Source organism: Bos mutus, chromosome 11, assembly GCF_027580195.1.
Source record: "Bos mutus isolate GX-2022 chromosome 11, NWIPB_WYAK_1.1, whole genome shotgun sequence".
NCBI lineage: Eukaryota > Metazoa > Chordata > Mammalia > Artiodactyla > Bovidae > Bos > Bos mutus.
This window is the reverse complement of record NC_091627.1, coordinates 63,020,337-63,033,481: the sequence shown is the minus strand read 5'-3', so window position 1 is coordinate 63,033,481 and position 13,145 is coordinate 63,020,337. Positions and strand designations below refer to the sequence as shown.

General features: G+C 38.3%; 1 protein-coding gene across 5 annotated transcripts in view; it reads right to left on the bottom strand.

Annotated features, from left to right (window-relative positions):
* PUS10 (pseudouridine synthase 10) overlaps positions 1–13,145 on the bottom strand; it is an 85,627-nt gene that overhangs the window by 9,700 nt on the left and 62,782 nt on the right. For all 5 annotated transcript variants that reach the window (XM_005889035.2, XM_070379524.1, XM_070379526.1 and 2 more), the window contains 8 exons: positions 12,952–12,997; positions 10,836–10,900; positions 9,238–9,323; positions 8,059–8,184; positions 3,996–4,052; positions 3,064–3,140; positions 2,915–2,970; positions 1,773–1,890 (listed from right to left, as the gene is read on the bottom strand). In XM_005889035.2, coding sequence (XP_005889097.1) covers positions 1,773–1,890; positions 2,915–2,970; positions 3,064–3,140; positions 3,996–4,052; positions 8,059–8,184; positions 9,238–9,323; positions 10,836–10,900; positions 12,952–12,997 — 631 coding nt within the window. The remainder of the gene's footprint in view (positions 1–1,772; positions 1,891–2,914; positions 2,971–3,063; positions 3,141–3,995; positions 4,053–8,058; positions 8,185–9,237; positions 9,324–10,835; positions 10,901–12,951; positions 12,998–13,145) is intronic.

The following is a 13,145-nucleotide window of genomic DNA, read 5'->3' as shown; positions in this document are numbered from 1 at the left end:
TTGTTACTTCAGTCTAGAGGTAAAGTATCTTTTCAAATGATTCTTGGCCATTTGGAGTTGCCATTTTTTCAGCTGTCTGTTCAAATAATTTGTCCAGTTTTCTCTATTGGGTATTTTATGTTTTTCATAAGTATAAATCCTATTTATGGTATTTCTTTTGCCATACATTTTTTTTGTACAGTCATACATATGTGTATATATAACCACACACTTATGTGTGTGTCTAAATCACAATGTATCATCCTCTATATATTCTTTTATTCTTATTATTTTTATTTCTTTCTGGCTGTGCTGGGTTTCGTTGCCACACACGGGCTTTCTCTAGTTGTGGCGAGCAGGGGCTACTCTCTAGTTGTGGTGTGCAGGCTTCTCTTTACTGAGGATCCTCTTGTTTAGACCACGGCTCTAGAGTGCATGGGCTCAGTAGTTGTAGCACATAGGCATAGTTGCCCGTGGCATATGGGAACTTCCCAGGCCAGGGATCAAACCCGTGCCCCTGCATTGATAGGCAGATTCCCAACCACTGGACCACCACAGAAGTCCTTTATATTCTTATAGCTTGTTTTTTTTCCCCCCACCTTTAGTATTCATCAGGAACATTTCCTTTTGTCAATGAATATTCATCTTCCATAAAATTTCTAACATCTGGCTACTAACAGTCCATCATACCAGATAAGCCATAAGACTAAACCAGTCCCCTCTAGATTTTTACAAAATACTGCCCATTTAAACAATGTTATGATAACTACATATTTGTGCCCATTTTTGCTCATTCCTTGCATGTGAAAGTGAGTTATCTTTACAGGAAGAGGTGGGGGCAGGTGGGAAGAAATACTCAAATGATCGTGTAGATCCTTAAGAGCAATGTCCTCATGTGAAGGAAAATCTAGCATGTGCCAAAACATTTGTGCCCTACATATATCACCCTGACATATTGATTTACAATATGTTTTATCTGTGCAGTTAATCTGAGCACCAATTCTATTAAATTCTGTTTTCTATTTCCTTTCTACAGATGGTCAAATATAATAATACCATTGTTGAGTGTTTTCTATATGCCAGATCCTATTGTAAGGGCTTTATATGACTAAACCTGTTTAATTCTTCTAACTAATTTTATCGATGAAGAAACTGAAACACAAAGAAGCTAAGCAACTCATCCAAAGTCATACAACCAAGAAATGCAGAACCAAGATTTGTACCCAGGTTATCTGTTCTTGGAGAAGGAAATGGCAACCCACTCCAGTATCCTTGCCTGGAAAATCTCATAGACAGAGGAGCCTGGTGGGCTGTAGTCCATGGGGTCGCAGAGTCGGACACGACTGAGCGACTAATGCTAATGCTATCTGTTCTTGGAGTCAGACTCCTAATCAGTAGCAACACTGCCTTTCAGACAGGCTAGATGGATTACTCACTCATTTAAGGAGTAAATGGCAGAGCCAGAATTTAGAACCAGGTTTCACAGCCCCTGGTGGCTCAGTGGTAAAGAACCCGCCTGCCAATGCAGGACTCCATCCCTGGGTCAGGAAGATCCCCTGGAGAAGGAAACAGCAACCCTCTCTAGTATTCTTGCCTGGGAAATGCAATGGACAGAGGAGCCTGGCAGGCTACAGTCCAAGGGGTTGCAAAAGAGTTGGACATGATTTAGCAACTAAACAACAGCAACAATTCAAGAGTCCCCAAAGCCAGTGTGCCATGACTTGGTAATAAATGAGAAGACAAAAGACTTTCATAGTCAGTAGAAAAATAAAAGAATTAGAGCACTGAAGTACCTTTATGTCATCTAGGAATTCAATGTCCTTCCTCTGTATTGCTTTATTTGTCCATATTAAGGCACTGTAGGTCTTGGTCTTCTCTTCTTCACCTTCTTTCATATGTCCTATTGCCTCTCTAAACAAAAACAATAAAAGAAAGTCTGTCTGAGTTTATAAAATACAGATAAGCCTTGCCCCAAACTTCTCTTTCTTTAAAAATAGCTTTAGTGAGATATAATTTACATACAATTCCTCTGTTTAACTGAACGATTCAGTGATTTTTAGTACGTTTACAGAGCTGTGCAGCAACTACCTCAATCTAATTTTAGAACGCTTTAATCACCCCAAAAGAGAAACTCCACACCCAATTGCAATCACTTCTCATTCCCCATTTCCCCTAGCCGTTGGCAACCACTAGTTGACTTTATATCTCTATAGACATCCCCACTCTGAACATTTTATATAAAATGTGAATACTGTAAAATGTACAATATGTGGTATTTGATGTCTGGATTCTTCATAATGTTTTTAAGGTTCATCCACGTTGCCACATGTATCAGTATTTCAAAGTACTGATATTTTACCACTGATTTTCCATTGTATGGATATACCATTTTGTTTATCCATAGACATTTTGGTGGTTTCTACTTTTTGCTATTGTGAGTAATGTGACTATAAGCATTCATGCAGAAGTCTCTGTGTGGATGTACATTTTCACTTCTCGTGGGTATATAGCTAGAAGTGGAACTACTGGGTCAGATGGTTACTATATATTTAACCTTTTGAGAAACTGCCAAATTGTTTTCCCAAGTGGTACTAGTTACAATCCCACAGGAATGTATAAGGGATCCAATTTCTCCACATTTTGCCAATACTTGCTGTTTTCTGTCTTTTTTGTTAAGTGGGATCTCACTGTGGTTTTGATGTGCATTTTCCTAATGACTAATGATGCTGAACACTTTTTCATGTATTCACTGGCTATTTGTATATCCTCTTTGGAGAAATGTGCATTTAACATTCTCTCCATTTTTAATCAAGTTGTTTTCTTATTATTGAGTTGCAGGAGTTCTTTATATATTCCGGATACAAATCCCTTATCAGATAAATGATCTGCAACCAAAACTCCCCTCTTGAGACATCACCAGTGAGCCTACCCTTACCTTGTGACAAGCTGCAAGTCACGGACTTGGATTTTGTTAGATGAGTTATTAATTTTCTGTAGTATTAGAAAAAGAAAAACAATTAGCAACTCTAGTTCAGTTACAGAGTTGCAGAAACATGACAATTTCCATGTCATGAAGTGGTTTACCTGCTGAAGTTCCTTAATTTCTTGTGAAGTGAAATGTACTCTATGAGGATTCACCAGCTCAATTGCAAAGGGCCTTCCTGGCAGCACACACCCCGTCATGAAACAGAAACGTGTTGATGGAGTTAACATTTGGGCTAATGCAAGAGGGTTGGGAGGTGTGAAAAAACGAGTTGAGCTCTACAGGACGGAAAGTTCAGTGACATGACTACATCTAGGGGAGGGAAGAATGTGTGAAAAGAATCAAGGGGTTTTTGGGGGGCTGCTAAACCCCAGTACAGGCAATATGTGAAAATGACTGCTTTCCCAAAAGTCCATGAACGAGCCTGTGTTAATTTACAAAATCATGTCCAAACAGCCATGGATTGACTTGGTTACACTAATGTAACGTTGTCATGTGCAGCAATGCCCAGGTATACCAAGTTGAAATACATTCTCCTAGCCTAGTGAAATGAAAAGCTGAGATTCCAGGAGAAGAAGGGACTATAAATCTAGAATAGTTCAGGATTACTCTCATCATCTTTCTTGTAATGCAATAATATAAAATGAGAAAAATGAAGGCTAAGAGAGCAGGAACATCTTTTCAATGAAGATGTGCATTTTGAAAACTGAACTGGTACTGAAATGTTATTAAAAGGAACAATGAATAATCAGACTTTTGGAAAAAATCAAGTACCTGTTTGTTAATGCACAACTGTAAAAGTCCCTTATAACCTATAGGTATGCAATAAAGATGGCTTCTGAAGAAATGATCCCTGTTAAAACATAATCATATAATTTACAAGGGTAGCTCCAAAATCCACAAGGCTTCCTCTCATGGAGAAGCTCTGGGCTCTGCCAACTTTGATTCTGATTAAGTGACTACAGAAAACCTACTGCCTGAAAAGGGTGATAATCTGAAAGTTAGTTCTAGTCAAGTGATGTTGCAATCTTACCATTTCCTAATGTTCTCACATCTACATCTTCTCTTCCAGAGGAAGAAAAATTAAAGCCTTTGGAAAGCAGAAAAAAAAAAAAAAATCAGCGATGTAATAGTCCTAGACTTACATTCCCACCCTGGGTAGAAACCCAATTTGTCTTAATCTACAGGAGAATCCCAAGGAATAGTCATCATCACAACTCTAGTCCTAATGTCTACTGAAAATAACAATGATAATAATAAATACTATTTATTGAGTACTTATTACATGTTAGACACTGAGCTAAAATTCTGCATACATTATTTCATTTATTCCTTACTGTAACCTTATGAGGTAATTATTAAATGAAAGAACACCAAGGTTCTGAAAGGTTAAGTACTTTCCCCAAGGTAATACAATTAAAGGGCAGAGGTAAAAGCCAGATCTTTCTTATCATCCCATGCCACCAATCCCATGGGAAAGCCAAAGGCAGAGCACTGTTTGGAGAAAAGCCCTGCTACCAAACTGGCTACAAACTTATGGTGAAAAATCTGTCTTCTTTTTCTTAAAACAAAAGAAAACAAAATAAAAACAGTATTTGAGAATTAAATTCCATGAAAGGAAGGGAAAAGAAAAAGTTTGACTCTAAAAGCAAATTCATTATATAAGCAAACTTAAGCTAGGGCCACAATAAAACTAGTATATATTTTAAGATAGATGGATCATCACAGACTAAAAGCTACAAATACTGGGGTGGGAAAGTGGAAATATGGAGTGGAGCAGAGGGTGGGGGAGTGGTTCCATGACGACTTTCTTAGATACAGAACCAACGGATGATTTTACTAGAGCCAACATTACCACGAGCAGGCTGTAGTTTGTCTTACACGTGCGCACCTCCATCCCCAGTCCAACCACAGGGAACTAGGGCCCTGCAGTGACTGAGCCCTAAACTGTGGCTGATGGGGTGGAGGGAATGAACAGGATGCAAAGAGGTAGGTCTCCCTGTGACTCCTCAATCAGATCAGAAACCTCAAATGCATAAATTAGCCCATAAAGCTTCCCCAAAATTCCAGCCCCTCAACAAGAAAGTACAGAAAAATAGGCTCTTGAGAAGCCCAAAGAAACAATAAATCCAGACTAAGGATAAAGGGTATTTATTACATCTTTTAGAAAAAATGTTGCAAATTTGGACCCTACACTGAGAAATATTTTGGGGGGCAAACTTTAGAACTTTATTTGTATGCAATTATGAATAACAGAAATTTAGGGGGGTTCACGGAGAAGGCAATGGCACCCTTCTCCAGTACTCTTGCCTGGAAAATCCCATGGACGGAGGAGCTTGGTAGGCTGCAGTCCATGGGATTGCTAAGAGTCGGACATGACTGAGCGACTTCACTTTCACTTTTCACTTTCATGCATTGGAGAAGGAAATGGCAACCCACTCCAGTGTTCTTGCCTGGAGAATCCCAGGGATGGGGGAGCCTGGTGGGCTGCCATCTATGGGGTCGCACAGAGTTGGACACGACTGAAGCGACTTAGCAGCAGCAGCAGGGGAGTTCAGGATGGGGAACACATGTGTACCCATGGCTGATTCATGTCAATGTATGGCAAAAACCACTACAATATTGTAAAATAACTAGCCTCCAATTTAAATAAATTAAAAAAATATTCATATTATGCCTTGCCTTATCCCCCAAATCCTGTGAGTTCTACAGACTTCTCAATGGAACAGGTATTTCAAACAAAAACAAAACCAAGAACAAGAATGATCAGGAACAATGATCAGGAAAAACAAGGTCAAGATTATGATAAGGGGTTCAGTAGTCTGTAGTGACCCTCGTACTTGGGGACAGACAGACAATGGGACTGAAGGGCAGAGGTCAGATGATGATGGCCTCAGAATATCAAGTTATATAGTTTGGACTTTACCCTATAGCTGAAACATTGACCAGTTTTCAGCAGGCAACTGACATGACAAATATTTATTCAATAAGTGAAGTAATAAATGTATTGGGAAAACATTTCTTAGACACATTGGTTTTGAGAGTGTGTCAAAGTTTCACTTGTTAACTAGAGAACTGGCAAGTAGAGAATATGACGTGCCAGTCTGAAGTGACTGAAAAACAAGTCTGTATCTCCCACTGAGGGGAAGGACCCTTTATAGAAGTAGTTAGGCTGCTTCATGCAATACTGGTTTATTTTCATAGAGCTGTAAAGTGTAGAGGTACAACAGTCAGAACCATCTTCCCAGAGCTGTCAGATGTGAATCACAGAAGTGACAAGTAATATATCTGAGAAGCACAAGTTTAGCAAACTGATGCTACTAATCAGGGATTTCAGACAACAAGGTTTTATTTCATGACAAGGAGCCAATTAGCACAGAGGCCCAGAGGTCTGCTTTTTCTCAAGTGGCTCTTTATAAATTTCCTAAACATACAATTACAGTTTGCTTTCTTTTCAGTTTGGGGACGATTTTTTTTCCTTCTCAAGTGGACTATAACAAGGAATTACCTCATGAAAGATTGCAAGGGGGAAACATACAGGTGTTCCAGAACCCCTCTATAGCCCTCATGGTAATGGGGATTCCTTGGAACCCAAAAAATCAGAACTAAATCTTGTATCTTCTGGGAAATAAGGTGGTCCCAAAAAAGAGTTTGAAAGAGACTTTTCATGCTAATGCTTTATTTTCACTTCTTTGTAACCTGAATAAGTAACCTGAATAAGTCTTATGAGATAACCAGTGTGTAAATATTAAATTAAGTAGGTAAAAGTTCATGGCAATAGCCCTGAGTCTTTACTGTTAAGATTTTGGAAAATGTTAGGTTGCTAGGTTACTTTCTTTTCCATTCAGTAAACAGTTCCTAAAGGCCTTTTTAAAAAGGGCCCACCTACCTGACAGGCAACAAATTATAAAAGGGATACGGCTTTGAAGTGCTTCTCTTTCCTTCTGACAGGCAGAGAGCTGGAAGGAACAGGGCATCTCATTTCGATCACTTGTCTGCCTTTACTGAAGCACGTTTGTCTAAGGTTTGCCAGAGAGAAAGAAGGATGTCTAGCTGGTCTTTCAAAAAAGATGTTCTAATTATGCTAGGAGACCTACTCCAAAGAGTATGATATACTTGCTGCTGCTGCTGCTAAGTCGCTTCAGTCGTGTCTGACTCTGCGCGACCCCATAGACGGCAGGCCACCAGGCTTCCCCATCCCTGGGATTCTCCAGGCAAGAACACTGTGGTGGGTTGCCATTTCCTTCTCCAATGCATGAAAGTGAAAAGTGAAAGTGAAGTCGCTCAGTCGTATCCGACTCTAGTGACCCCATGGACTACAGCCTACCAGGCTCCTCTGTCCATGGGATTTTCTAGGCAAGAGTACTGGAGTGGGGTGCCATCGCCTTCTCTGATGATATACTTACTCACTGACTATGTTTTTTCCTGATATACAACATGATTTCCTCTGATTGAAATCTTAGTCCCTTTCCTCTAAGTCTAATCCTGGGTGAAATCACAAGGTTTTTTGCTCCTTTGACCTGACAGGCCTACTGAGACAAAGAAAGCATATTCCTGACAGGGTCTGACTCAGCTCACAAACCTGGGCTTGTTAATACCTAAGAAATTAAAACAACAACACTACTATTAAGTCTTTGTGAAATGGTTGCTGTTGATCTATCTTCTCTAGGTCTGAACTCTATTCTAGGACATTTTAGCTGTTAAGATGGAAGCCAGTCATTTGCCAGTGGTTACTCTTGAATAAGCAATGGATATAGAAGCTGTGTTTTAATTTCCTCATATTCCCAATAAGAGGCTGAAGCTAAGGTGTCCCATGGTTAGAACTTAAGTGCATTCATTTAAAGTAGTTTCAGTTGTTTTGAATTTGCCCAGGAAAAGCCAGTTGTCTTGAGAAAACAGAGAAATCTTAGGGCAGCTTGGCTCAAATCCAGCCCTTGGCAGAGGCCCTCAGGACATGGCAATCCCTGTTCACAGGAAGCTGCTAGGCAAGGGGCCCAGACTTGGTGGTGGCTTACAAAATACAGAAATCTTCCCTGCCACCTCCAAGAAGTCTATTTGTGAACAAGTATTTAAAATATGAATATTATAACACTTACTTTCTGCTTTGAACACTTTCAAAAGATGGTCTGAAATTAATTCTTCTACTGAAGATTCCAGCTTCCTTTCTCCATCAATTATCCAAGGAGTTTGTGGTAGATTCCTGGAGTATTTATTATATCTCCCTGGCAAAGAAATATAAAGGTTGCCTGGCTGGGATGGTGTGATTAACACAACAGAATAAAAAGGAAAGTAACAACTATCCACTAAGTGCCAGTATTCTAGGGGCTATGATACAAAACAAGGCTTAGCCTTTGACTAATTTATAATGTAATTTAGTGACTTAGCACATACACATAATTCAGTGAAAAAATTTAAGGTAGCAATAGAAGAGATGGCTAAAGACAAGGTATGAATCATCAATGAGTTCTAAAGGAATGCTCAGTATACTTATTAACCTGACTGACTGACTGAACAAGTTACAATATCATGGAACACACCAAGGATCACTTAAAAAAAGAGCAACTACTGCTTTTATGCCTGATTGATAATACTCTCAGTGTAAGAGTCATTGGTATTCCAAAGAGTTCAAATACAGGAAATTTTGAAGTTTTTATAAGTTAAAAAAAAAAAGAAAACACCCTAACAGAATATGACTCACTGTTTTATGAATAAAGCTATGCTGAGGCAGGTAGGTTTTATTACCCCAGGGCAGGGTATTATAGTCAAGACTAAAGAGCAATTTTATTTCAGCTATTACTATGAAACAGCTATAGCTTTCAAAACAAAAACTGTCTAACCAGATTTACCTCTTAGGAAAGTCAATGCAACAATTTCTTTTTTGAATCAGAAGCAAAGTGTTCAGCCACTTTGCAGATAAAAAAAAATTTTTTCCCCCGGATTGACTTCATGTTGTAAAACATCCTCTCTGTTCTCTTGATTAGTTTTTGGTCTGTACATCTACCCATATTTCTACTTGGCCATCTCTGATGAAAACTGTTAAAATCTGGGCTGTATCATTTCCTTTTGGCATGGCATTTTAAATATCAAATCTCTTTAGTGATCCATAAGAATACTTATAAAACCTAAATAAACTTGACTATCAGGTCTAGTGCTTAAAAGAGTTAACTAATCAGAAACTAATAACAATAAGAAGGAAACAGAGAAGAAGTCAATTGAGTTTTTCAGATAGGAGAGACAATTGACAGTGTAAGTATATTCTAGACTAAGTATTTTACCAGCCACAAAAACAGCACCATGAGCACATTCAATTTCAAGAACAGTGCATACAGCCTTTGGTGAGTTTGGAGGACAAGGAAACTGCCTGCAAAACAAAATAAATTTTACAGCTACTATTTTCCAGACATGATATTGAATCACATAACTAAGATGAATCAGCACTGCCTGAGATGCACAGAGCCTGAGTCTCTCAAGGACTAAGCCTCCCCCGAATTTTAAATTTGGGGACTGTTAGGGTCTTCTGGGCCTCTGAGGACCACTTTTAATACATGAGAACTGCACTAAGTAAATCAGGGCTCTGCTAATAACATTCAGACTCAGGAGGCCTCATGTTCCCAGATGATAGTTTTCAACATCAGCCTTGAGATTTGGGGGGAAAAAATCCACACATATGTAGTAGAAGCCTCTCTGGGTTCATTTTAGTATCCATGAACACTTGCTGCTGCTTACAAAATCCTCAATCATTTGGGTAAAGCTGGTGTGCAGTCAGAGATTGGTCCTGTGAGTATGGCACACCTGTGGGGAGGGTAGTCCACCATTTTTCTCTCTTTTCATTTCAACTATGGTCTTGGAAATCAGACCAGAGCCAGAATAAGTGAAATGTGGCTGACTTTAGCTAAGAAACTTCAATCCAGCTGAGGACAGACAGGAGAAAGCAATGTATGACTTTATTCTCTGTCCATCATCTGGGAACTTCCAAGAACTGGAGTCTCTCTATAAATGACTAAATGTGGATTTAATCCAAAATGCTTGTGTTGAAATTTTCAGTTTCCCAAGATGTCTTAACAAAGAAATCACTTAGAAACTCAGGCACTACTGCTTGTAGAGAGTAACTGTCTTTTGTTTCTAAAATTTAACAGGGACTTCCTTGGCGGTGCAGTGGTGAGGACTCCACACTTCAACTGCAAGGGGCACAAGTTCGATTCCTGGTGGGGGAACTAAGATCCCACACAGCACGGTCAAAACAACAACAAAAAAAACTTAATAAAAATATTTCTATTCTGAGATATGAAGATATATGAAACCTTCCTCATAACTTCCTTGTTTGAAATTTATTCAAGGCTATTCTGGAAGGATAACTATGATAATATCTTATTAAATGAAACGAACACACTGAGTATTAAAATGTAAGATTTATTGTAGTTCAGCATACTTTAGCAAGAAAGGAAACTCATGAGCCTTTTCCTCTCTCTTCTGGAGATGTACAATAACAGGAAATCCAGGATGAGGGATGTAATGGGACTAGTACTAGCCTGGAGAATCAGGAAACCTGGCTCAACATCCAACACTCAATCTTAGGTAAGTCAACCTCCACTTTGGACCTCAATGTTATTGTAAAGTCGCTAAGTCATCCTCTTCTAAAAGATAAACAAGTTGGACATGATTCATAAATCTAAATATTAATTTGAGAAACACTTATTGAACATCACTACATGCCAGATACTGAGCCAGGAAGTAGGGATATAATGGAGATTAAGACACAATTCTGGTCCCAAAAATACATCCAGTCTTGTTTCAGAGATAATCCAGATTATTTCTAACATTCCCTTTATTCTAAAATTCCATGATTATTTCTTGTTTCTATACTTCTACTTACTTGCAGAAATCCTCTTCTTTTATCTTATTCAAAGCTTTCATAACTGCCATTCTAGTGAATACTGACTATATAGGGTAAAATAAAAAGAAAAAAAAAAACATATTATCACCTATATAAGAAAACATCAGAGTTGAAACAGAACATGGTTGGAGAAATTATAATCATTTTAAACCATACTTAAAAGGGAGAAATACTTAATAGCTTCAAGAAAATAAAGAAAATACAGCACAAGTGTCCATACTGTCAGTTCTGTGACTGGATGCTTCTCTTCAATTTAGGCTATGTCTATAATATCAGGTGGATCTAGCAGAATATGTCTTCTTCACTGCACTATCCCACTCCCCTCAAAATATGGTATTTTTCAAATACAAAAAAATGATGACATGGCAGGAAATGTGCTTCAAATATTTTTTCTGAGACCTCAGAAGAAATTTAGATGGACCCATCTCTCTTTTCTTCTCTACATCCCTTCAGGGTCACAGTACATAATTTAGGAGTTGGCTGCCAGGATAAGGGGTAAAACAGAGCCAACTAGCATGTCTTGACATCCAGCAATTCAGTATCACTACTAACCACAGACAAAGTAAACAAAATCCACTATATTGAATAGAAGGGCAACTACAAATGTCCCACTTTGGGTTTTTTAAAACAAGAAAAGCCAAACTTCATGGTAGACATACTAGAACTAATTAGTGCATACTCATGTGGTCACTATGATAAGTTACAATTATTTCTTCTGTTACGAAAAACTACACTTGACTGAAAATAGGAACAATGTAGATATCTAAATAGTTCAGCAACAAAAGAAATGATTTTCTAAACCATACTGTGTCATAGGATTAGAATTAAAAATTAAGTGCCTCTTTGTTAAGATACGAAATCTTAACCCTGGAAGAATCTCAAAAGGTCATTCAACTTATTCCCAGCCATAATGCAGGAAAACTACACTTAAGACTAAACACCTACTGGCCAAATGGCATGATGTCTGTGATGGTTTGACAAAAATTTCCTTACTCTATTATTTGATGCTGGCACTTACATACTTGCTCAAAGATGACAAAAAATAAAACTAGATCTTTATATAAACATGGCTCACAGGTCATTTGGGCAGAACTTCCCAGTTGGTATGGCAAAGCAGTGAGCTACAGCTGTACCCGGGTCCTTCTAGGTCCTGAGGGTTGAGGGGAAGGGCCTGGAACAACAAGAACCCCTAGGCCTACTGCTCACAACTTAGAGCAGCTTCACCTGTTAACCTCAGGGTGTTGGCCAAACATGGAAGTGTTCTAGATGTACCATGATGTGAGAAAAGGAGGGAAGCAGGGTTTTAGGCTTGATCTGCATTTCTGATTACTTCTGCACAAGGTTTGGCAAATGTTACAAACTCCCCAAGCCTCCAATCTCCCCAGGTACTAAAAGATCCAGCAATTAGTCAAAGTAAGAGCAAAGACCAAAAGATGTATTTTTGGCAATAAACATATTCTTTTTAGCAACCACAACAGCAAAACATCAGTTATGTTTAACAACCACAATATCGGTCAGTAAAATGTCTGAGAATGTCTGAGCCTGTACAAAACCAGCTAAGTAACTGGGCTGTGAAAACCTGTCAGTAGCATGCCAGACATTCCATCTTGGCATGACAGAAACTAAAAATACAGGCTAACTATTTTTTCTCATTAACATGAAGGCCAGCTCACATCAGACAGTAAAGGAGAGTTTAAATAAAAAACCCTTTTTCAAATGTAGCCTGAAATAGGTTCTATTAATTCAGGACTGTCCTAAATAAAACAATTTATTTGGATTATATTTTCAAAATACCAATTTCTAGAAAACAAATATTAGACAGAAGTTTGGAATTGTGATGATACTGAAAACATACTTTCCCAGATGATGTAGTTTTGGGGAAACAATTCATGATGTTTGTGTGTTATGACTTCTGAGCCACACACAAAGGTGTTGAGAGTTAAAAAAAAAATGAATGTAGCAAATGGAAATAGTTTGAGACTGATTCTTAGTATAATAGATTGCCAATATTTCTAATGCATATCCTTTTTGTTGTTAATTTGAATATTCAGCTCAGAAAAAAACTCAATAAAGAATAAGAAGCAGGAATCCTTACCTGTTTGTTTTTGGCTGGCTTGAAACAATCTGGGCATATTGCACGTCTAAGCAAAATTCAAGTTAATATAAAAGATTAATGAGTTTATTTGAGGGTGGATAAAATTCAAATATTTTATACAACATAGAGCTGCTTAACTCAGGATATCAGAAGCGGACAAAATGAATCCCTATATGAGCCACATGGGTTTGTCT